This window comes from Schistocerca nitens, chromosome 5 (genome assembly GCF_023898315.1).
Source record: "Schistocerca nitens isolate TAMUIC-IGC-003100 chromosome 5, iqSchNite1.1, whole genome shotgun sequence".
Classification (NCBI taxonomy): domain Eukaryota; kingdom Metazoa; phylum Arthropoda; class Insecta; order Orthoptera; family Acrididae; genus Schistocerca; species Schistocerca nitens.
The window spans coordinates 604,522,304-604,547,490 of NC_064618.1; the positions used below are offsets into that span (position 1 = coordinate 604,522,304).

Below are 25,187 nucleotides of genomic sequence, written 5' to 3' on the forward strand. Positions count from 1 at the left end.
ACCTCAGCTATCTGCGTCTCGTGTAAGAGATGAAATAATGCGAGCCTTTTCAAATGTCTGCGACTCGTGTAACTGAGCCCGGTATTAACCTAGTGGGATGTGGAAAACCGCCTAAAAGCCACATACAGGCTGGCCGGCACACCAGCCCTCGTCGGCAATCCGCCGGACGGATTCAATACGGGGCGCGCCTACCCGAGTCCAGGAAGCAGCGCATTAGCGCTCTCAAAAATGGTTCAAATCGCTCTGAGCACTATGGGACTTAACATCTGAGGTCATCAGTCCCCTAGAACTTAGAACTACTCAAACTTAACTAACCTATGGACACCACACACATCCATACCCGAGGCAGGATTCGAACCTGCGACCGTAGCGGTCACGCGGTTCCAGACTGAAGCGCCTAGAACCGCTCGGCCACATCGGCCGGCTTAGCGCTCTCGGCTAACCTGGTGGATGGGGGAGGAAAGGAGTATATGGAAAATACTGACAAGAAGGAGGAACAGTATGGTAGGGCATCAGTTAAGGCATCAGGGAATAAGTTGCATAGTACTAGAGAGAGCTATAGAGGATAAAATTGTAGATGAAGATGGATCTGGAACATACCCAGCAAATAATTGTGGACGTAGGCTGCTAGTGATATTCCGAGATGAATAGACTGGCACAGGAGGGGAATTCGTGGCGCGCCGCATCAAACCAGTTAGAAGACTGATAATTTAAAAAAAAATATGATGTAGACTATGTGATATGAACGTATTTGGATCGGCCCGGAAGATGTGCACGGATAGCCTCATGGTAAGGGGACCGTTCGTGACAAGCGAGAAATACGGGTTCGTGTCCAGATGCTGCTCAAATTTTTTTATGTCGCGAACAGATAGAACACACGCATCTAATACAGATGACGCCAAGTTACTTGTGTCCGAGAATTTTTTTTATCTGTTCTTAACTGCTGTCAATCATCATTATTGTAAAAAAAATTACTTTTTGTATGTGCATGACAATTCACCCTGTTATAAAGCAGCAACTCTAAGGCAATGGTTTGTGAAGAATAACATTTCTGAAACGGACAGACCTGCAACAGCTCCCGATCTGAACCCATTGGGACCTCTTTTGGATGAGTCAGAATGTGGGCTTTGTTCCAGACCTCAGCGTTCAACGTCACTACCTTTTCTGGTTCCGTCTGCTGAGGAAGAAAGCGTTGCCATTCTTCCACAGACGTTCAGACGCTAGCAGAGTTGAAGCCCTCATAAAGGCGAAGGGTAGACACACCTCATATTAAGGCCCACTAATAGGTGTCAGGATACTTTCGAGCAGACAATATATAAACAGCGAGTGATTCGTCAGTCGCCTGGACCTGCGAGTCTGTGTGGCCTATATGTGAGTGCCGCCTGTTGTCAAATTTCAACACAAGCTGCTCCCTCTTTATAGTGAACATAATGTTAGTTTCATTTCAGATCTCACAACGTGTACTATAATTCTGTCAAAAGCTTCCACTTCAGTAACTTTCCTCTATTTAAAGTTGTTTCTAGCTTTCATTAAAGTTTTATGACATAAAAGTTCGTCATGAAATTTTAGCATAGTAACCTATTTATATTCCGTTTATTCTTACGCCTTTGATAGATGCTTTTATAAACAATTCCGTTACTTATTTTTTAAACTGATCCTCTAATTAAGAGATAACTTTTAATTAAGTCTTTACTGTTAACTCCGCCTACTCCGCCCACAGACGTCGCTTGCCTGCGCATAAGGAGTGCACCAACTACTTAGATAACATTTGCACCTTGTTTTCTATCCAGTGTGACGAAACTGCTTTGAATCGGTAACAAAAGTAATTTTCATTGATTTTTTCATAAAGTTCTTTATGCATAGACATGGCAAAGTCAATAAGAAATTCTTTCTTTTCTTTTGGGCTCTGAGCACTATGGGACTCAACATCTGAGGTCATCAGTCCCCTAGAACTTAGAACTACTTAAACCTAACTAACCTAAGGACATCACACAACACCCAGTCATTTTCTTTTCTTTTGCTTTTCTGTACATAACTACAAATAAAAATTACAATCAATAGATAAACCCAAGTAACCGAAATACCAACACGGAAAACAAAAACGCTACGAACTTACACACCTATCTAATAGTTCTGATGAAGGCCAATAGTGGCCCGAATCACTTAACGATATAGCGCATTTCCTGTCATTGTGTCAAAGAAAACAATAAATGTGCTGTGGCAACTAAGAATTTTATTTTCCCTACATTAGATTTAGCACTTAAATTTCTCTGTGTGATCCCTGATTTCTCTTATTTTATCGTGTTGATCATTTCTCCCTATGTAGGAGGGTGCCAACAGAATGTCTTCGCAATCGGAGGAGAAAACTGGTGATTGAAATTTCATGAGAAGACAGCGTCGCAACGAAAAACGCCTTTGTTTTAATGATTGCCACTCCAATTCAAGTATCATGTCTGTGGCACTATCTCCCCCATTTCGCTATTTCTCTATAATACAAAACAAGCCGCCCTTCTTTGTACTTTTTCGATGTCATCCGTCAGTCCCACCCGATGCGGATCCCACATCGCACAGCAATACTCCACAATAGGGCGACAAGCGTTGTGAAAGCAGTCTCTTTAGTAGACCTGTTGCACCTTCTAAGTGTTCTGCCAATGGATCGCAGTCTTTGGTTTTCTCTGCCCATAACATTATCTACGTGATCGTTTCAATTTAGGTTATTTTTAATTGTAATCCCTAAGTATTTAGTCGAATTTACAGACTTAGATTTGTGTGACTTACGCGTAATGTAAATTTAGAGGATTTCTTTTAGTTCTCGTGTGAAAAACTTCACACTTTTCCTTAATCAGGGTCAATTACCACTTTTCGCACCATACTGGTATCTTACGTAAATCATTTTGCAATACGGTTTGGTCATCTGGTGACTTTAGAAGACTGTAAATGACAGAATCATCTGCAAACAATATGATAGGGCTACTCAGATTGTCTCTTATATTGTTAACGTAGATCAGGAACAATAGAGGGCCTACAATATTTCCTTGGGGAACGCCGGATATTACTTCTGTTTTACTCGATGAATTTCCGTCTATTACTACGAACTGCGACCTTTCTGATAGGAAATCACGAATCCAGTCACACAACTGAGGTGATATTCCATACGCACGCGGTTTGGTTAGAAGACACTTGTGAGGAACGGTGTCGAAAGCCTTTTGGAAATCTAAAAATATGGAATCAATTTGACATCCCCTGTCGATAGCACTCATTACTTCATGAGTATAAAGAGCTCGTCGTGTTTCACAAGAACGAAGTTTTCTGAATCCGTGCTGACTATGAGTCAATAAATCATTTTCTTCAAGGTACTGCATTGTTGTTGTTGTTGTGGTCTTCAGTCCTGAGACTGATTTGATGCAGCTCTCCATGCTACTCTATCCTGTGCAAGCTTCTTCATCTCCCAGTACCTACTGCAACCTACATCCTTCTGAATCTGCTTAGTGTATTGATCTCTTGGTCTCCCTCTACGATTTTTACCCTCCACGCTGCCCTCCAATGCTAAATTTGTGATCCCTTGATGCCTCAATACATGTCCTACCAACCGATCCCTTCTTCTAGTCAAGTTGTGCCACAAACTTCTCTTCTCCCCAATCCTATTCAATACCTCCTCATTAGTTACGTGATCTACCCACCTTATCTTCAGCATTCTTCTGTAGCACCACATTTCGAAAGCTTCTATTCTCTTCTTGTCCACACTAGTTATCGTCCATGTTTCACTTCCATACATGGCTACACTCCATACAAATACTTTCAGAAACGACTTCCTGACACTTAAATCTATACTCGATGTTAACAAATTTCTCTTCTTCAGAAACGATTTCCTTGCCATTGCCAGTCTACATTTTATATCCTCTCTACTTCGACCATCATCAGTTATTTTACTCCCTAAATAGCAAAACTCCTTTACTACTTTAAGTGTCTCATTTCCTAATCTAATCCCCTCAGCATCACCCGATTTAATTTGACTACATTCCATTATCCTCGTTTTGCTTTTGTTGATGTTCATCTTATATCCTCCTTTCAAGACACTGTCCATTCCGTTTAACTGCTCTTGCAAGTCTTTTGCTGTCTCTGACAGAATTACAATGTCATCGGCGAACCTCAAAGTTTTTACTTCTTCTCCATGAATTTTAATACCTACACCGAATTTTTCTTTTGTTTCCTTTACTGCTTGCTCAATATACAGATTGAATAACATCGGGGAGAGGCTTCAACCCTGTCTCACTCCTTTCCCAACCACTGCTTCCCTTTCATGCCCCTCGACTCTTATAACTGCCATCTGGTTTCTGTACAAATTGTAAATAGCCTTTCGCTCCCTGTATTTTACCCCTGCCACTTTCAGAATTTGAAAGAGAGTATTCCAGTTAACGTTGTCAAAAGCTTTCTCTAAGTCTACAAATGCTAGAAACGTAGGTTTGCCTTTTCTTAATCTTTCTTCTAAGATAAGTCGTAAGGTTAGTATTGCCTCACGTGTTCCAACATTTCTACGGAATCCAAACTGATCTTCCCCGAGGTCCGCTTCTACCAGTTTTTCCATTCGTCTGTAAAGAATTCGCGTTAGTATTTTGCAGCTGTGACTTATTAAACTGATAGTTCGGTAATTTTCACATCTGTCAACACCTGATTTCTTTGGGATTGGAATTATTATATTCTTCTTGAAGTCTGTGGGTATTTCGCCTGTCTCATACATCTTGCTCACCAGATGGTAGAGTTTTGTCATGACTGGTTCTCCCAAGGCCATCAGTAGTTCTAATGGAATGTTGTCTACTCCTGGGGCCTTGTTTCGACTCAGGTCTTTCAGTGCTCTGTCAAACTCTTCACGCAGTATCTTATCTCCCATTTCATCTTCATCTACATCCTCTTCCATTTCCATAATATTGTCCTCAAGTACATCGCCCTTGTATAAACCCTCTATATAGTCCTTCCACCTTTCTGCCTTCCCTTCTTTGCTTAGAACTGGGTTTCCATCTGAGCTCTTGATATTCATACAAGTGGTTCTCTTCTCTCCAAAGGTCTCTTTAATTTTCCTGTAAGCAGTATCTATCTTACCCCTAGTGAGACAAGCCTCTACATCCTTACATTTGTCCTCTAGCCATCCCTGCATAGCCATTTTGCACTTTCTGTCGATCTCATTTTTGAGACGTTTGTGTTCCCTTTTGCCTGCTTCATTTACTGCATTTTTATATTTTCTCTTTTCATCAATTAAATTCAATATTTCTTCTGTTACCCAAGGATTTCTATTAGCCCTCGTCTTTTTACCTATTTGATCCTCTGCTGCCTTCACTACTTCATCCCTCAGAGCTACCCATTCTTCTTCTACTGTATTTCTTTCCCCCATTCCTGTCAATTGTTCCCTTATGCTCTCCCTGAAACTCTCTACAACCTTTGGTTCTTTCAGTTTATCTAGGTCCCATCTCCTTAAATTCCCACCTTTTTGCAGTTTCTTCAGTTTCAATCTGCAGTTCATAACCAATAGATTGTGGTCAGAATCCACATCTGCCCCTGGAAATGTCTTACAATTTAAAACCTGGTTCCTAAATCTCTGTCTTACCATTATATAATCTATCTGATACCTATTAGTATCTCCAGGATTCTTCCAGGTATACAACCTTCTTTTATGATTCTTGAACCAAGTGTTAGCTATGATTAAGTTATGCTCTGTGCAAAATTCTACAAGGCGGCTTCCTCTTTCATTTCTTCCCCCCAATCCATATTCACCTACTATGTTTCCTTCTCTCCCTTTTCCTACTGACGAATTCCAGTCACCCATGACTATTAAATTTTCGTCTCCCTTCACTACCTGAATAATTTCTTTTATCTCGTCATACATTTCATCAATTTCTTCATCACCTGGAGAGCTAGTTGGCATATAAACTTGTACTACTGTAGTAGGCATGGGCTTTGTGTCTATCTTGGCCACAATAATGCGTTCACTATGCTGTTTGTAGTAGCTAACCCGCACTCCTATTTTTTTATTCATTATTAAACCTTCTCCTGCATTACCCCTATTTGATTTTGTATTTATAACCCTGTAATCACCTGACCAAAAGTCTTGTTCCTCCTGCCACCGAACTTCACTAATTCCCACTATATCTAACTTTAACCTATCCTTTTTAAATTTTCTAACCTACCTGCCCGATTAAGGGATCTGACATTCCACGCTCCGATCCGTAGAATGCCAGTTTTCTTTCTCCTGATAACGACGTCAATAAATCATTTTCTTCAAGGTACTGCATAATGTTCGAATATAGTATGTGTTCCAAAACCCTACTGCAAATCGACGTTGATGATATGGACCTGTAATTCAACGGATTACTCTTATTTCCCTTTTTGGGTATCGGTATGACTTGAGCAATTTTCCAATCTTTAGGTACGGAACACTCTGTGAGCGAGCGATTGTATATAACTGCTAAATATGGAGCTATTGTATCAACATACGATGAAAGGAACCTGATTGGTATACCATCTGGCCCGGAGGCCTTGGCTTTATTAAGTTATTTAAGCTGCTTTGCTACACCGAGGATATCTACTTGTATGTTTCTCATCTTGGCAGTTGTTCTTGATTGGAACTCAGGAATATTTTCTTCATCTTCTTTGATGAAGGAGTTTCGGAAAACCGTGTTTAATAACTCTGCTGTAGTGGCACAGTCATCAATGACTTCACCGTTGTTATCGCGCGGTGAAGGTATTGATTGTGTCTTGCCACTGGTGTGCTTTATGTATGACCAAAACCTCTTTGGGTTTTCTGCCAGATTCCGAGACAGAGTTTCGTTGTGGAAATTATAAAACCATCTCGCATTGAAATACGCACTAGATTTTGACGGTCTACAAAACATTTCCAATTATGGGGATTTCGAGTTCTTTTAAATTTGGCGTGCTTTTCGCTTTGCTTCTACAAAAGCGACCTGACCCGTTTTGTGTACCATGGAGGATCAGTACCATCACTTATTAATTTATGTGGTTTATATGTCTCAATTGCCATCAATGCTATCTCTCTGAAATCATTCCACATCTCTTCTACGCTTACAAGATCAGATAGGAAGGAGTGGAGACTCTCTTAAAAAGGCGTTATGAGCATTTTTATCAGCTTTTTTAAATCGATGTACTTGGCGTTTCTTTTTGATGGTCGTAGGTGTTACGGTATTCAGCGTAGCAGCTACTGCCTTGTGGTCGCCAGTGCCTGTATTTGTCCAGGATTATTTGTTGCTAAGGGGTCAAGTATGCAACCATTTACGCTTCGAGTGGGTCCATGAACTAATTGTTCAAAATAATTTTCTGAGAAAGCATTCAATACAATTTCGGATAACGTTTTATGCCTGCCGCCGGCTTTAAACGTATAATTTTTCGAGCATATCGAGGGTAGATTGAAGGAACCACCGACTATAATTGTATGAGTGGGGTACCTATTTGAAATGAGACTGAAGTTTTCTTTGAACTGTTCAGCAAATATCTCTTCTGAGTCGGAGGTGTCGGTAAAACGATCCAATTAATACTTTAGTACGATTGTCAGGTATCATCTCTACCCATACTATTTCACATGAACTATATACTTCAATTTCGCTACAAGGCAAACTACCTCTGACAGCAATAAATACTCCACCACCAACTGTATTTAATCCATCCTTTCTGAACACTGTTAGATCGTTTGAAAAAATTTCGGCTGAACTTATTTTCGGGCTTAGCCAGCTTTCCGTACCTATAACTATTTGAGCTTTAGTGCCTTCTATTAGGGCTTGGAGCCCTGGTTCTTTCCCAAAGCAGCTACGACAATTTACATCTACAATACCTATCGTTTCTACAACTACCTTACTGTGTTTTACTTGCCCCCATTTAGACGGACGCCCTTTCTGGTGTTTCCCGAGACCCTCTAACATAAAAAATCGTCCAGTCCCTTCCACACAGCCCCCGCTGCCCGTGTAGCCGCTTCCTGTGGAGTGGACTAATGACTTATTAAACAGAACCCGGTAACCCACCACCCGATGGCGCAAGTCGAGGAATCTGCAGCCTACACTGTCACAGAACGGCCTAAGCCTCTGATTCAGACCCTCCACTCGGGTCTGCACCAAAGGCCCACAGTCGGTTCTGTCGACGATGGTGCAGACATTAATGTCGCAGCAGGACTGGGAGTCTTTACCATTTCCGCTAACTGCCCGAAACAAGTGTGAATCTGTTCTGATTGGTACCGACGTGGACCACCACCAGCAGTTGGCTGCACCCTGTACTCTTCGTGGCATCTGGAAGAACCCTTTCCACATGCGGAATGACTCCCCCTGGTATGCACAAGGAGTGCACATGGTTTCCTACCCCTCCTTGGCAGCCATGTTCCTAAGGGACCCCATCACGCGCCTAACGTTAGAGCTCCCAACTACCAGCGAACCCACACTCTGTGAGTGCCCAGATCTTGCAAGCCGAGGTGGATGACTGCATCAGGCTCAGAGGCTTCGTCAGCCACAAATAACGCCCGAAACCTGTACGTCAAACGAACCGGGGAGGCCTTATAATCGGCCCCTCGGAAAGTCTTTCGCTGCCTGCCAGACTTTTGAATGATCTCCCACTCAACCACAGTGCAGGCAGTGCCGGGGCGGCCACAGCAGTGTACCGAGCGGAGGACACATGGGATGTGCTCGACGTCCCTCGCATACCCGCATCCGACTCCCCACAGTGATACCTCTTGGAAGCAGCCTCAAGCTGTGTGACAGGGGCCGGCCGCTGGTGGCCAAGCGGTTCTAGGCGCTTCAGTCTGGAACCGCGCGACCGCTACGGTCGCAGGTTCGAATCCTGCCTCGGGCATGGATGTGTGTGACGTCCTTAGGTTGGTTAGGTTTAAGTAGTTCTAATTTCTAGGGTACTCATGACCTGAGCTGTTAAGTGCCATAGGGGTCAGAGCCATTTGAACCATTTTTTGTGTGACAGGAGCCAACACAGCCTGGAGCTGTGAGCGAAGGATCAACAACTCAGCTCACATCTGTACACAGGAATCACAGTTCCTATCCATTACTGGAGTCGCTTATGTTTGAAGCTCGTAAAAATACCTAATAAACGAATGGTGTACTCGCCTTATTAGCAGCAGGAACTTGCGGTGCTCTCTCACTGATGGTCTAACTGAGACTGAGCTGTTCTAACGAAAACAAACAAAAGCCTGTACGATACGAGGATCGATACAAGGGTCGATAGTAATGGCAGTAGACTACACTACACTATTATTAAAATACAAGGTTGTGCCTAGTAGGCATTCAAACATGAAAGAAATTACAAAAATCAACTAGTAACTACACAGATAACTGAAAATAAGTCGCTCCTGTTTGCGGCTAGTAAAAATATATAATAAAAGAACGGTATACTTGTCTTATTAGCAGCAGAAACTCGTGGTGCACTCTCACTGACGTTCTTGATTAGACTTCTAGACCTTTTACAGCGTAGTTGTTGTTCGCGTAGTTTAAATTTTTTGTATGTCATTAATTAATCATCAGATTCTCGAGCCCGCCTTTGAGGTATCTATGATATTCTGCTGAGGTTTAATTGTTTAAGCCTTCCGATGTATTACTGCTCATTTACAAAAGAATGCTCAATGATTTTGTTTTGCCCAGATGTTACTGTCACAAAGAGCCTCGAATTCCTCCCATCGTTGTCCCGACTTAGTTACTGTTGAGCCTTAGCGAAGATGGGCAGACGTCGCTGTTGCTGGCCAGGCACCATGACCTTGTGAACCAGCACTGAGAATGTGTTCGCTGGACCAGTGCGTGCGGTGGAATTTCCAGATGTTGCGTCCAAGGTTCCACCTAACGCTGCTTCTGGGTGCTGCCAGAGACTGCCGCCATTTCAATATGCTGTCGATAAAAAGTCGTGGTATTTCCACCACCACAGATAGTATTTAATAGCCGCTCAACACAGAAAAAATATACAAAATGTTAAAAACAGGATAACTTTTCACTGATATTGTAGGAAAAGTACCGCAGAGTTTAATGAGTACGCAAAATTCAAGCATTTATTTTAGGTAATTACAATAAATTAACATGTTTTAGAGTTAAAGAATAATAACAATAAGAAAGTGTAGAATAACATACAGAATAGTAATATTAATCTTTCTGTATCTGTCAATGCCAGATGTTTAAGGTACTAATTAGGAAGAATTAATATGCCAGCGTAATGGATGCTAAGTACTAAGGAATGAAGAGATACGCTTGAAGTTTTCTGAGGCTATAGATACTGCGATAAGGAATATCTCGGTATGCAGTTCAGCCTAGAGGAATTCAAATCGCTAAGAAGGGCAATCACAGAAGTTGGAAAGGAAAACATTGGTACAAAGAAGGTAACTGCAAAGAAACCATGGGTAACAAAGTAAATACTTCAGTTGGTCGATGAAAGAAGGAAGTACAAAAATGTTCAGGGAAATTAAGGAATACAGAAATACAAGTCAGTTAAGACTGAATGGACTGACTCAGCATAGAGAAATGTCAAAACAATATTCGGTAAAATTAAACGCAAAGGCCGTAGCATTAAGAATGCAACGGGAATTCCAATGTTAAATACAGAGGAGAGAGCAGATAGGTGGAAAGAGTACAGATAATGCCTCTATGACGGGGAAGATTTTTCTGATGACGTGATAGAAGAGGAAACAGGTGCCGATACAGAAGAAATAGTGGATCCGGTATTAGAATCAGAATTAAAAAGAGCTTTGGAAGACTTAAGATCGAATAAGGCGGAAGAGTTAGATGGCATTCCATCAGTGTTTCTAAAACCGTTGGGGGAAGTGGCAACAAAACGACTATTTACGTTCGTGGGCAGAATGTACGAGTCTTGCGATGTACTACCTGTCTTTCAGAAAACAGCATCCACACAATCCAAAGTCAGTAAGAGCCGTTGATAATGGAAACAAGGCTAAAGAAAAATCAAGTACGTTCATAGCATTTGTGAACCTGGAAAAAGCGTTCGACCATATCAAATGGTGCAAGATTTTCTAAATTCTGAAAAAAATAGGAATAAGCTATTTGGAAAGACGGTTAATATACGATACCTGCAAGAGCCAAGAGTGAACAATAAGAGTGGATGACCAAGAACGAAGTGCACTAATTAAACAGTTGGTAAGGCGGGGATGTAGTCTTCCGCCCCTACCCAATTATAATTCCTTTTCAGAATCGCCAACCAAAGACACAATAGATAATCGTAAACACAAGCGTTTATGTTTAAACAATTCATCCTTCATAAGTGTTGTAGGATAGGATAGAACAGTAACATTTATTTTTTAACAAATACCTTTTGGTCGTCTGTCACGTACATGACAAGCAGCGTGTTGAGATCTCTACACCATCGCTGCCGACCGCCACAGAGTACCGCATTGCCACTGAAGCTGTTTTGACGTGTGTGTGGTGGGGTAGGAAAGTTTTTTATTTACCTAAACAATTGGGTGAAACATCAGCAGACAACAATATCCATCGATCCACTCATGCGAGACCCTCACGACTGTGGGCCGAATGCATCCAATAGCGGCAGCAGCAGAGCCGAAATGTCACGCCGCAACGATTCGAGGCATTGCGGCTGCCAGCTAAGGGCTATGGAGACACCCCTCCACTAACGCAACACTGGCTGACATCATGTGATGCACCAGACGCTTAAGCACCACCTGCTGAACGAAGTGCACACCATATTCACATTGCAGTACTGCGACTGCCATCACCCGAAAGCTACAGGACAGGCCATGGGATATTCTCACTAGGTCCGTGTAGCCAACGTGCCGATCACAATTGTACAGGGCTATTAATACACTACTGGCCATTAAAATTGCTACACCAAGAAGAAATGCGGATGATAAACGGGTATTCATTGAACAAATATATTATGCTAGAAATGACATGTGATTACATTTTCACGCAATTTGGGTGCATAGATCCTGATAAATCAGTACCCAGAACAACCACCTCTGGCCGTAATAAGGGCCTTGATACGCCTGGGCATTGAGTCAATCAGAGCTTGGATGGCGTGTACAGGTACAGCTGCCCATGCAGCTTCAACACGATACCACAGTTCATCAAGAGTAGTGACTGGCGTATTTCGACGAGCCAGTTGCTCGGCCACCATTGATCAGACCTTTTCAGTTGGCGAGAGATCTGGAGAATGTGCTGGCCAGGGCAGCAGTCGAACATTTTCTGTATCCAGAAAGGCCCGTACAGGACCTGCAACATGCGGTCGTGCATTATCCTGCTGAAATGTAGGGTTTCGCAGGGATCGAATGAAGGGTAGAGCCACGGGTCGTAACACATCTGAAATGTAGCTTCCACTGTTCAAAGTGCCGTCAATGCGAACAAGAGGTGACCGAGATGTGTAACCAGTGGCACCCCATACCATCACGCCGGTTGATACGCCAGTATGGCGATGACGAATACACGCTTCCAATGTGCGTTCACCGCGATGTCGCCAAACACGGATGCGACCATCATGATGCTGTAAACAGAACCTGGATTCATGCGAAAAAAGGACGTTTTGCCATTCGTGCACCCAGGTTCGTCGTTGAGTACACCATCGCAGCCGCTCCTGTCTGTGATGCAGCGTCAAGGATAACCGCAGCCATGGTCTCCGAGCTGTTAGTCCATGCTGCTGCAAACGTCGTCGAATTGTTCGTGCAGATGGTTGTTGTCTTGCAAACGTCCCCAACTGTTGACTCAAGGATCGAGACGTGGCTGAACGATCCATTACACCCATGTGGATAAGATGCCTGTCATCTCGACTGCTAGTGATACGAGGCCGTTGGGATCCAGCACGGCGCTCCGTATTACCCTCCTGAACCCACCGATTCCATATTCTGCTAACAGTCACTTGATCTCGAACAACGCGAGCAGCAATATCTCGATACGATAAACCGCAATCGCGATAGGCGCCAACCTTGTGTGAATGCTCTGAAAAGCTAATCATTTGCATATCACAGCATCTTCTTCCTATCGGTTAAGTTTCGTGCACGTCATCTTCGTGGTGTAGCAATTTTAATGGCCAGTAGTGTAGCTCCTGGCAACAGAAACGCAGACAACCGTTAGACTATAACTGTGCTAGCAAGTGCCGCACTATTATTGGAAGGTTTAAGTTTTTAATCCCATGGCACTCAGTGTAAGATTTGTAGCAGTCACTTCTTTCAATTACATTAATGTATGTTTATTTAGGGTCAAACACTGTAGTTACGAATTGTACTTAATAACACCATCTTTAATCAGAGCACTTTATAAATTTTTAAATAGGCTACTGAATCATAAATAGTGTTGGGGCTTGTGTAATCTTATTCCACGTCAAATAATTAAAATTGTAGGCTGACAAGAATACACATCTTTTTGAGTACCACGTTACTAACTCTTCTGCTTGTACTCCTGTGTGAACTGCGACAACGGATGACACCAGAAGCTACCATCTAACCTCAAGACTTGCTTTATAGGATTTGGCAGGATACTGACTACAGATGGGACATATGTCGTGTTACGAAGGTTATCATCTTGAACATTTGTAAATAAAACTTGAAGATATACTGCACTCAGTGCTGTATCAAACATTCCTGTTAGTTATTTACCTTTTCTGCAAGTTAAGCTTACTTTTGTATAACTTATTTATAAACACCCAGTATTGCACGATCTGAACATGAAAAATGTCGCCGTCCACTAGATTCCGCGACTGCGCACTTCCGTTCCAAATGCCCACTCACCTAACAGCAGAAGAAAAGTTGCAGCTATGTCAAGCTAACGCACATCACTCCTTTAGCCGACATGGAAGTGGCTGCGAAGCAAAGAATCAAAGTGATTAGTGGATACATGTCAATTCATTACATCCAAAAAAGACGAACAGAAGTATTATCAGGCAAGTGATGCTGTTTTTTTGGGACTGCCATAGTGTGGTGCTAGCAGATTATGATCATAAGTGGTAAACTGTCACAGGAATATTCTACCGGAAAATCTTGACGAAATTACAGGAGATCGTCAAGACAAAGCATCGAGGGAAAGCTGTCCAAGGGTGTGTTTGCTCCACGACGACGCCACAGCTCATTCTGTGCGGTATATGGTCACACATGTTGGTTGTCTGGGTTATCAAATTTTGCCCGCTTCCGTTCTCTCTTTCAGCAACTAACTCAGTATCTTTTACGAAGGCCTTTATATCTCTCCACTTTGCTACAACAACAAATGCACCGATTTCCTACTGTTAATGAAATATGAGTCAGGAAAGACGCAAATTTCCTTTTTTGTTTTGTAGGGAAATATTAATACTTTCTGTCTGCTACACATTCGTGTTAGTCTACAAATTAAGACTAAGCGTCACTTTTTTGTCCATGTTTTGTTTGTTGTTTTTTAATGTTGCTCGACCTTAGCGTCTTTTCTTGACTATGTGCTGTTAAAGGTTCTTCCTGCTTCGGATATTTTATTACTCGATTTACTCATGTCGTGCTTCACACAAGGAAGTCAACATTTTTCGCTACATTTACAATAATTTGTATTTTTCTGGCGTACTTTCCATCACATGTGTGATTACGCTTTCGTATTTCCCCTATAGAAATTGTTGGGCTAATGCGATAAACACGGTTCTATGCAGAAAAATAAAAACAGCCAAAATGAAAGCTCATCAGGAAATTAGGCATAACTCTTATTTCGAAACATTATGTTCTACCACTTTAACAATTCAATTAGCCAGAGAAAACTCAAAAATTCGCAGTTTAGTTCGAGAATACTAAGATATTTTCCTGCAGTTTTGTAGTATCCTCGGGAAGAGTACAATAAATGTCCTGAAATTGGCAATAGAGTGGATCACGCTTCCAGTAACAATGTAGAGACAGCTGCTCCCCAGAAATTCGCGTCAAGCGTGAATGGTATTCTGTTACTGTGATTTGAGTATGGTGGTGTAATTCTAAAAGTAAACAAGTCTCCATCTTCAAGCTAATTCCTTTATTATATGACAGTTTGCTTTGCTTTCAGACCAAATGATAATGCTTGGCACAGAATCTATCACTCAATAATAATATATAGAATTGTCAGTGTTAGGCGAATAATTTTTTCCCATCACCATCCTAATGAATCTACGTTTTCATTGAGGTTCTGTCCAGAGAGATAACGGAGAAAATGTTTCTATTATTCGGAGATAGCTGTCGATTATATACTTATGAAGCACTTCCTTCAGAAAACGTGATTGACACTTGCGCTGAAACAAGGGATACGAATTTACATGAAACTTTGTACACCTTTAGTAGCCCATTAGGACGACATATTATGCAGGTAATAAGGGGTACTACTCAGGTGATTTCGAGAAAATCGGAAAAGTTTTGCGCGTCAGTGACGTACCGGCGCCTTGCGACCCCGCTCACGAGATGGCGGCCTTCCTGTGGTTAGCGTTCAAGCTCCGTAATGGTGGAGCAATGGATGGAGTCGCGCTCGTTTCCCTTTAAGTTATACTTTTTCAACGCTAGTCATATATTGCCTACATGTTATATTTGAAAGGTTATACGACGAAAAGAGACGTGTATTTGAATTAACTGGCATTGAATTTACAATGTTATTTACCTGTTTACTAATTTTTATTGTTGCAGCAAGTATTATGCCTCTTTTGTTTCTAAAGGTAAGTTAAAAGCTGCATCAAGCGCCTTCAAACTTGTTGATATTTGATTGTCAATGAACGAGAAGTTGCTTTTCGCGAAGGTCTATTATAATACATTCAACTCTATGTCACAAATTTTCAGCAGAGGTATTTACGAAAATGTTGCGCTATGCATGGCTTGCATCCAAATTGTCGGTAGAAACGGAAAGAAATTTTTCGAAATATCAATTGATCTTTGTTTTTCCTTATAACCTCTGAAGATTCCCTGAGCATGCGGGAAAGTGACATCCACTGGAGGTAGTAGGTGCCGTTTTAATTTATGTTTTCCGTGTCTATATGGAAAATATCATCCTGCAACCTGTAATGCTGACAGCACATACAACGATTAATCGTATATTACCCTCAAATTCTGTCATATTGTAACTCACTGTATTACTGAATAAAGTTATCTACATCTTTATTTATATTCGATACTATACTGCACTACCTTTGTTTTTCAGAAGTACAGTTCCTTCGGGCATGCATGCAGGCACTGCGGCGCCTACAGTCGTTATGAAACACATGAAATGTATTCGGAGTTGCGAATCTGGAGAATCATCAGGTGAAAATCTGTATCGGATGTTGCATTGCACTTCTGAACATCACAGGTACTGCAATATAACATTTATCCGCCGACACCGGGCAAGCGACTTTCAATTAAAATATCCCCCCTGTACGGGAATATACTTAATATATGTACGAGTGTACGTTGTAGACACGTGCTTGACGTCATATGGAAGTTCGGGTCTAGCCGTGAAGCGTGCTCGGGTAGCCTAATGGTAAAACGGTAAGCGCGAAATCTACGTTCGAATCCCGATACAGCACAGATTTTCATCGTCGTCATTGCATGGTACACCTGATGACTGTCCATATTAGCAACCGTGAATACATTTCACGTATTTATTTCCGATGCTTGCCTCCTCCTTGAAACCTGTGTCTGGCGATCGAAGCGTTACGGTGCAAAGCAGTTCTCGGTACTTTACCCGACTGCAGATCCAAAGGGTTTCGGAAATCACGGTAGGCATACATTTTCAGTAAGACCTTAATATTTGTAGTGATAATAAAAATTAGCAAACCACCAAATACCATTGGAAATTCAATAAAGGTTCATGCAAACACGTGTTCTTCATCATATTACTTTTAAAAGTAATATGTATGAAATAATATGACTAGTATTGAATTTAAAAGAAAGGAAAACGAGAGCGGGACTCGATCCAGCGATCAACCACTTACGAAACTTCAACTCCAACCGCTTTACCAGTGCCATGTTCTGCCCAGAATCGTAACGCGGCAGTGTGTCACTGACGCTTAAAAGTTCTCTTGCCAATTTCTCGAAATCGCCGAAGTAGTACGCCTTGCTGTGTGCACATTATCTTGTCCTAATGGACTAGAACTGAAAGTGTACGAGGCTTGCAATAAATTCGTCATCCCAACTTCGTGGCCTCCCCTTGCGAGTAACTTTCTAGAGCTCTGGCATCCTCCGAAAGCTGATCTTAAGCGACACACGCCGGACGTCAAACACTCTCAACAAATGTTTTCCCTGCTCGAGAAACCTGGCCAGATATTACCTTGATTAAAACCAGTGTTAAAGATACTGCATCTTTCTCTAAAACTTTTCGCTTATCTCGCAGGTACCTGAACTTGTCAGAAGTAGACGACGTGACGCGCCAGAAGCTGTACCACGTGATGGCGGCGCTGGCGCTGGTGGAGTTCCCCTACTATTACATGGTGCCTCTCTCCATGGAGAAGGCCGGCGACCTCGCGGACAAGCTCAATGACATAAACATCACGCGCTTCATGATGCAGGTTTGTGCACTTCAAAATTCATAGTTCTTCGAGAAGAAGTTTTAAAAGCACTGCTTTCAGTTAGTACAAATACACGAAATGGCTACGCACTTTTAGATCGTTTACAATACGGTAAAAACAAAGGCTGAAATTTGTGCTTCCTTTAGAAGAGTTAAAAACCACACGGCGGAACAGAACTGCAACCAGGGATTGGTTATTCGTGTCCCGACTGACTGAGTCACTCATTCACTGTGTCATCATCGACAAACTCAGCCGCTGATGATAGAAACTTGATATTTACATAGGGTTTTGATTTTATACTGTAGGCGTCGATTAAGAAGGGATTTTTCGGAATTCCACCTCTAAGACGGTGATATAGGGGATGAAAGGTTTTCTTGAAAACATGTCGCTATTAAGGCAATTTTGAAATTAGACCTACAAAAATCGGTATCTGGTTTCTCGGTCAGAAATAAAGAAATATTGTTTCAGCATTTTTTTTTTTTGAAATTTAACCCATATGGAGGTAAAATTAATACATCATTATTAAATATTTGTGAAGCTTGATCTGTGAAAACTGGTATTCGACTTCTCTGTTGGAAACAAAAAAAAACGTGTTTCAATGTTTTTTGGAAATTCAACCCCTAATGGGGTGTTTTATGAATTATTTCTTTGTGAAATCATTTTTAAAACTAATGAAAATTTTAGTTTCGCTTCTTGGTAAGAAATAAAGAATACGTGTGTCACTGTTTTCGGAAACTGAACTCCTATGGGGGTGAAATAGGGGAAGAAAGTTTTTATGGTATAATTTCATTATACAAGAATTTTCGAAGATAATACTATGAAAATTCGTATTTGGCTTCTCTGTGACAAGTAAAAAAAACGCAATTCACTGTTTTTGGATACTCAGTGCTTAAGGAGGTGAATTACAGGGTGAAATGTTTCATGAAAATATTTCATTTTGAAACCATATTTTAGCTACATCTATAACAACTGGTATTTGTCTTCCCAGTTAGAAAAGAAAAAAAATACGTGTTCCACTTTTCTCGTAAATTCAACCCCTAAGGGGGTGGAATAGGGTGAGAAACTTGAAATCTGAAGAACGTGTGGATCTTATACTGTTAGAGGATGAAGTTTCTAAGTATGTACCACCACAAGAATGCAAGAAGCGTGATTAACAAAAACCTTGGACTCTAGCTACCAGAATCGCTTTTTGGGCAGAAGTACATTCATTAAAGACCATGCTTCTATGACGTTACATTGTGTGAAAAGTTTAGAAGATGTTGCGATTAATGAAAATAAAAATTCGAGTGCAGAAAAAAAGGGGAAAAAACTGTGCACACTATACAGTATGCGAGCTAAGCAACGGACGCTAAACTAGTACAGTCTAAGAGTGGTAGGCGTAGAGTATACCGAGAGAGTTTTCACCGGGAATGGGAATTACAAGAAGTAGTCAGTGGGCATCCGAGACTACGAATAGGTCCGTGAAGCGCATTCTGACAGTAACAGTTCGCAACAACTGCTGCCCCATCATCCATTAAAAGATACATGTACGAAAAGTAAAAATGTTCCGTATTCTTTGCAACTGTCAACCTGCATACTACATACGTTTCCGGGAGTTTCTCTCAGACTCAACAACGATATGCGTATTTTCTGTGCATCTGGTCTTAATTTTATGGAAAACTGACTTGGCACGCTGGCGGAACATTACTTCAGTCCTGAATATGAACTTTTCGAGCACCTTGTAATGCCTTCTGCATTTCGTTGTAGAATGTAGCGTGTTACGTTTAATGTTGGTCTTAATTTGTGGGTGAACTGCAGACTGTATCGGCTACAAGCAGAAGTGTGACTAATTTAATCCTTGTCTTAGCTGCCATACCCAGCTCGATCTTTTTCAGTATCTATCCGTGTCTGCGGCCGACTTTTAAAGGGGAGCGAACATCCAGTGTAATGGGGCTATAGCTCACGACATCAAATGTAATTTCTGTTCAATGTGTTTTTGTAAAATTGTGTCCAACAGCGTCTTTGGATTAGTGGAAGAACTCTTATGAATGCGAGTTCCATGAAATAGAATGCAATCTCTTACACTGAAGTTACCATTTTGTAAACAACAGCTACATCACTTCTGGCGGCGACAACATTAAAATACAAACAATGACTGAAACCTATGAACAACTGACTCAAATGGCGCGGCCTAAGTGCAGTGTGGCGGGGAGCGGGCAGAACGCTCGATGACATCAGATCACGAACCGAGGCTGTAATGTCCTGAGTATCAGTTCTTGGAACGGCGGTGTGTACTATCGTTCTGCAGAGATCAGACAAACATCAGGGTTGGATGCATTACTATCCGATTTGATACTGGTAGGAAATACATTTCTGAAGGTCGATTTATTCTGTGTAAGGAAAGTTCGAAGTATTGTAGCGAAACAGAGAAAATCGTTTGGAGAGTTTAGCACATTTCATGAGAGTTTACAATCAGATTCCATGAATTCAGGAAAATATCTGTGTCTAAATTTGATTGTGTGTTGAAAAATATCGATGCACGCTTGAGAGTAACGAGCGCCAATTTCTATGCAACTATGTCGCCAGAGGAAAAACTTGCAGCTACCTTGACGCAAGTACAACTGAATTCAATAATTTTTTTTAAATTCTATTTCAAACGAAAATAGCATTAAAAATTTTAAACGATTGCATTTAACGTCGCTAGTAGCAAGAACTGTGTACGGATTGTTTGGGACTACTTTTATCAGAGCAGAACGACAGAATACAAGTAAGAACAGCGCATCACAAAAGTATTCGACTACCCTCATTGTTCTTGAAATGTGAAGTTCTCTTCGAACATTTGAGGCCCACGAGAAGTAATTGCCAGTCCATTCTGTAGTGTGAATATTGTCTGACAATGTACCACAAGCAGGTCTCTGTATAATATAATTAACTACGTGCAATGTATATTTGCATTAAAAGACACCACAACATGCCGTTACTTTATTATTCGCGCACATGTCGTATAGGCAGCGATGATGCTAGCTGTAGACCGAGCACGCTCATTCTGTGCTGCGTTTCCGTGTTGTTAATATGCTTGGTGCACAGTACGATGGGGCGGGAAGGAAACAATACGTCATTTGAAAAGAGACAACTTGTTATATTCCATCAGGCTAAAGGATGTTCCGAAAGACAGATTGCCGCATTGTTGCAAATGAGTAAGAGTACTATAGGCGACATTATACAAAGATTGAACAGAGAAGACAGAATTGAAGATAAATCATAAACAGGGCGACCAAAGAAGCTGAGTAGAAGAGAGGAAACTCGAGTAATAAGAAAAATTAAAATAAATCCAAGGTTGTTGGCAACGAAACTTGGTGCCGCAGTGCAGCAGGAACATGGGAAGGACGTGCACACTGAAACAGTCCGACGAACTATCAGACGAGAGGGGTATAATGGTCGAGTAAGCAGGAAGAAGCATATGATAATTGAGAGGAATAGAAAGCAACGACCGGACTTCTCAAAGCAGCACGTAAATAAAAGTGTCAGTTGATGGGACATTTTTGTCGATGAGTGTCAAGTGCAGATGTTCTCCTCAAACGGAAGACCTATGACTTGGAGTAAACCACCTGAAGAATTTCAACCGAAGCATCTGCAACCCACAGTTAAACACGGTGGCGGAGCCGTCATGATTTGGGGTTCCATGTCTTCATCTGGGGTAGGCGAATCAGCATTAATTGAAGGTACAATGGAGAAGCATAAGTATCTGAACATCCTAAGGCTTTCACTAAAGTTCAGATTGTATCAAGTCAATGATACGAAGCATAAAGCGGATATTGTGAGACTATGGACGCTGTAAAATTGCGCTAAGGTTTTGGATACCCCTCCTCAGAGTCCAGTCTTGACCCCAATAGAAAATCGTTGAATTGAAGCGAAAAGTATGACAAACGCCAGTGACATCAAAACAAGGTTTAAAGGAACAAATACTGGAATGATGACGACAAATAAGTCCTGATTATACGCGAAAGTTCGTTCACAGCAAGTCTAAACCCTTGGAACAAGTAATTAAGCAAAAAGGACTGCATGCAAGGGATTAAAATGTACAAGGTTGTCATTAGCATAATTGCCGCCCGAAAACTTTTGTGGCTGTGATAGTGAACATGTTTCTTTTATGTGTTATTGTTTATGCTGTTTGAGTTAAGTTTTCAGATAAGAAAATGCTTTTCTGTTATTAAATGGTTCAAATGGCTCTGAGCACTATGGGACTTAACATCTGTGGTCATCAGTCCCTCAGAACTTACAACTACTTAAACCTAACCAACCTAAGGACATCACACACATCCATGCCCGAGGCAGGATTCGAACCTGCGACCGTAGCGGTCACGCGGTTCTAGACTGAAGCGCCTAGAACCGCACGGCCACACCGGCCGGCTGTTCTGTTATTAATTACATAGTCCTACACCATTTTGTGCCGAGACTACTCCTGTAATATGTGATGCCTGTATATAATGGAATAAAGATGAAACATAACACTGGTGGCCGAATACTTCTGTAAGTCACTGTACATACCGTCAATAATAAACTTGACTGCTGTTTCACTCCATATCTTCCTTCCAATCGACCTAATTTTATGCTGTGAATGACTAGATTGCCGAATTTCTTGCGTTTCTTGTGCCGCTGAGACAATTTCTTCAGAGCCTGTGGCTTCGCTGCTCGATGCACGCTCGAGAAACAAAAGCTGGTTCGAGTTGAGCGCGCACTCACCGGTGAACGCTGCTGCTGCCAGCTGCACGCGCCTCCCAGAATGCTTCCCGTCGGGACGCTTCCGCATCGTCAGTTAAGTAGGTGTTGCACGCCGCAGGATAAACGCGTTCGACGCTGCCCGCCCCTCTTAACTCAGGCCACGGCTTTAATGTCAGCAATTCATACCACTGTAGATCGTTATTTCAATAACTTGCTTGCCATTGTCTTGTAGCACAACGAGGAACAGAATAGACACCGTTAAACCGTTAATCTCACTTGAAAACGGCTTCCTGAAAGTACAGATTTCTCAGCAGCTGCATACACATCGGAACGATCACCCAGCAGCAGGTCAGCAACTCCTTAGCAGCAGTTGGACCGAGCGGTGATGACAGCGGTGGAGAAATCCACAGTGAGATGGCCATGTCGCACCGATGGTGCCTCAAGTGCATATCTGGACCAGAGGATCTGCCCGTCGCGTGTGAGCAGGTGACGCCTGTATATAAGAGGGGTAGAAGGACGGATCCTCAAAATTACAGACCAATATCCTTAACATCGGTTTGTTGCAGGATTCTCGAACATATTCTCAGTTCGAATATAATGAATTTCCTTGAGACAGAGAAGTTTCTGTCCATGCATCAGCACGACGTTAGAAAGCATCGCTCCTGCGAAAGGCAGCTCGCCCTTTTTTCACATGATATCTTGCGAACCATGGATGAAGGGTATCAGACAGATGCCATATTCCTTGACGTCCGGAATGCGTTTGACTAGGTGTCCCACTGCAGACTCCTAAGGTACGAGCATATGGGATTGGTTCCCAATTATGTGAGTGGCTCGAAGACTTATTAAGTAATAGAACCCAGTACTTTGTCCTCGATGATGAGTGTTCATCGGAGGTGAAGGTATCATCTGGAGTGCCCAGGGAAGTGTGGTAGGTCCGCTGTTGTTTTCTATCTACATAAATGATCTTTTGGATAGGGTGGATAGCAATGTGCGGCTGTTTGCTGATGATGCTGTGGTGTACGGGAAGGTGTCGTCGTTGAGTGACTGTAGGAGGATACAAGATGACTTGGACAGGATTTGTGATTGGTGTAAAGAATGGCAGCTGACTCTAAATACAGATAAATGTAAATTAATGCAGATGAATAGGAAAAAGAATCCCGTAATGTTTGAATACTCCATTAGTAGTGTATTGCTTGACACAGTCACGTCGATTAAATATTTGGGCGTAACATTGCAGACCGATATGAAGTGGGACAAGCATGTAATGGCAGGTGTGGGGAAGGCAGAGAGTCGCCTTCGGTTCATTGATACAATTTTGGGAAGATGTGGTTCATCTGTATAGCAGACCGCTTATAAAACGCCAATACGACCTATTCTTAAGTACTGCTCGAGCTTTTGGGATCCCTATCAGGTCGGATTGAGGGAGGACATAGAAGCAATTCAGAGGCGGGCTGCTAGATTTGTTACTGGTAGCTTTGATCATCAATGCTTCAGGAACTCGGGTGGGAGTCCCTAGAGGAAAGGAGGCGTTCTTTTCGTGAATCGCTACTGAGGAAATTTAGAGAACCAGCATTTGAGGCTGACTGCAGTACAATTTTACTGCCGCCAACTTATATTTCGCGGAAAGACCACGAAGATAAGATAAGAGAGATTAGGGCTCGTACAGAGGCATATACGCAGTCATCTTTCCTTCGTTCTGTTTGGGAGTGGAACAGGGAGAGAAGATGCTAGTTGTGGTACGAGGTACCCTCCGCCACGCACCGTATGGTGGATTGCGGAGTATGTATGTAGATGTAGAGTTAAGCACCATGAAACGTCCCCTTAGAAAAATTATACGCGAGACTGTGCTTAACCGACACACAATATTTTTAGCGCAACGCAATCAGACTTTCAAAAATCCATACAAAAGAATGGCCCTGACTAACATTAACCTATACGTTTCACAGATCACTTACCTCACAAAAATCTTCGCTACTCAAGCTACTGCAATACAGCGAGCGCCACTACTGCCAGCTAAATAAAAGATTCAAACTACTGAAGGAACTAACTACTGATAGGCATAGCAAATGAAAGATTTTGATAGAGAACAAACAATGTATTTACCTCAATAGTACTAATATATATAGCAGTTCATGACAAATTACACAACTCCGCCATCTCTCTCCCCACATCCACCACTGCTGGCGGCTCACCTCCAACTGCGCAACGCTATGCGCTGTTAACATCCAGCTGCCACTGCCCAACACTACAATGGCAGACAACAATGCAAACTAGACACAGGCTGCACACAGCACAGCCAGTGATTTTTATACAGAGGTGGCGTTACCAATAAAAAAACCTAAACAGCCTACTTACATAGCCCCCATGCTCCCCACAAAAAATTTTACAAATTGTTTTGGGCACTGGGCAATACATATTTGTTGAAATTTTTCATAATCGTAATTACAATAACAAAGAATTAAATGCACACACTTATTGATACAATGTTGGTCAAAAGCTAAAATTTTCTCACAGTCCATAAAGATAGTTCTGATCATTCATCATAATAGTAATTACAGTTTTTTTTCACAAAGTCTCATTAGTAAAAGAAATTGCACACAGAAGTAGTGGATTTCCATGCAGTCTTGAAGAAGTAGTGTTGTCCTTCCAACGGAAAGACAGTGCTGACTCTTGACATGCTGACAGGTAATGGGCCACAACAGAGCAAACCCACAGCAGAGTCAGTCGAAGTTTTGAAGAGTATTGGTAGATAGGTCATCACAGAGTAGACCCATTGTAGTCCTGGTAGAGATTACGGTATTGGTGGGCCACCAGAGGTGCAGACCCACTGTAGTCCTTGTAGAAATAATGGTAATGGCGGGCCATCAAAGATGCAGACCCACTGTAGTCCTTGTAGAGACGGCCAGCAGCCATCTGTTGCAACTGTGCAGATGCACAATCACCATCGAAGAGTCTTGCAGACAATATAGCAAGTCCATAACCACCACTTGTGCACTCACAAAGTTTTTGGAATTGTCCTTAAAACCAACAATGCTGTTATC

General features: G+C 42.0%; 1 protein-coding gene across 1 annotated transcript in view; it reads left to right on the top strand.

Annotated features, from left to right (window-relative positions):
• LOC126260603 (sodium channel protein Nach-like) overlaps positions 1 to 25,187 on the top strand; it is a 223,214-nt gene that overhangs the window by 48,659 nt on the left and 149,368 nt on the right. The window contains exon 4 of the mRNA XM_049957939.1: positions 17,271 to 17,445. Within this exon, the coding sequence (XP_049813896.1) occupies positions 17,271 to 17,445 (175 nt within the window). The remainder of the gene's footprint in view (positions 1 to 17,270; positions 17,446 to 25,187) is intronic.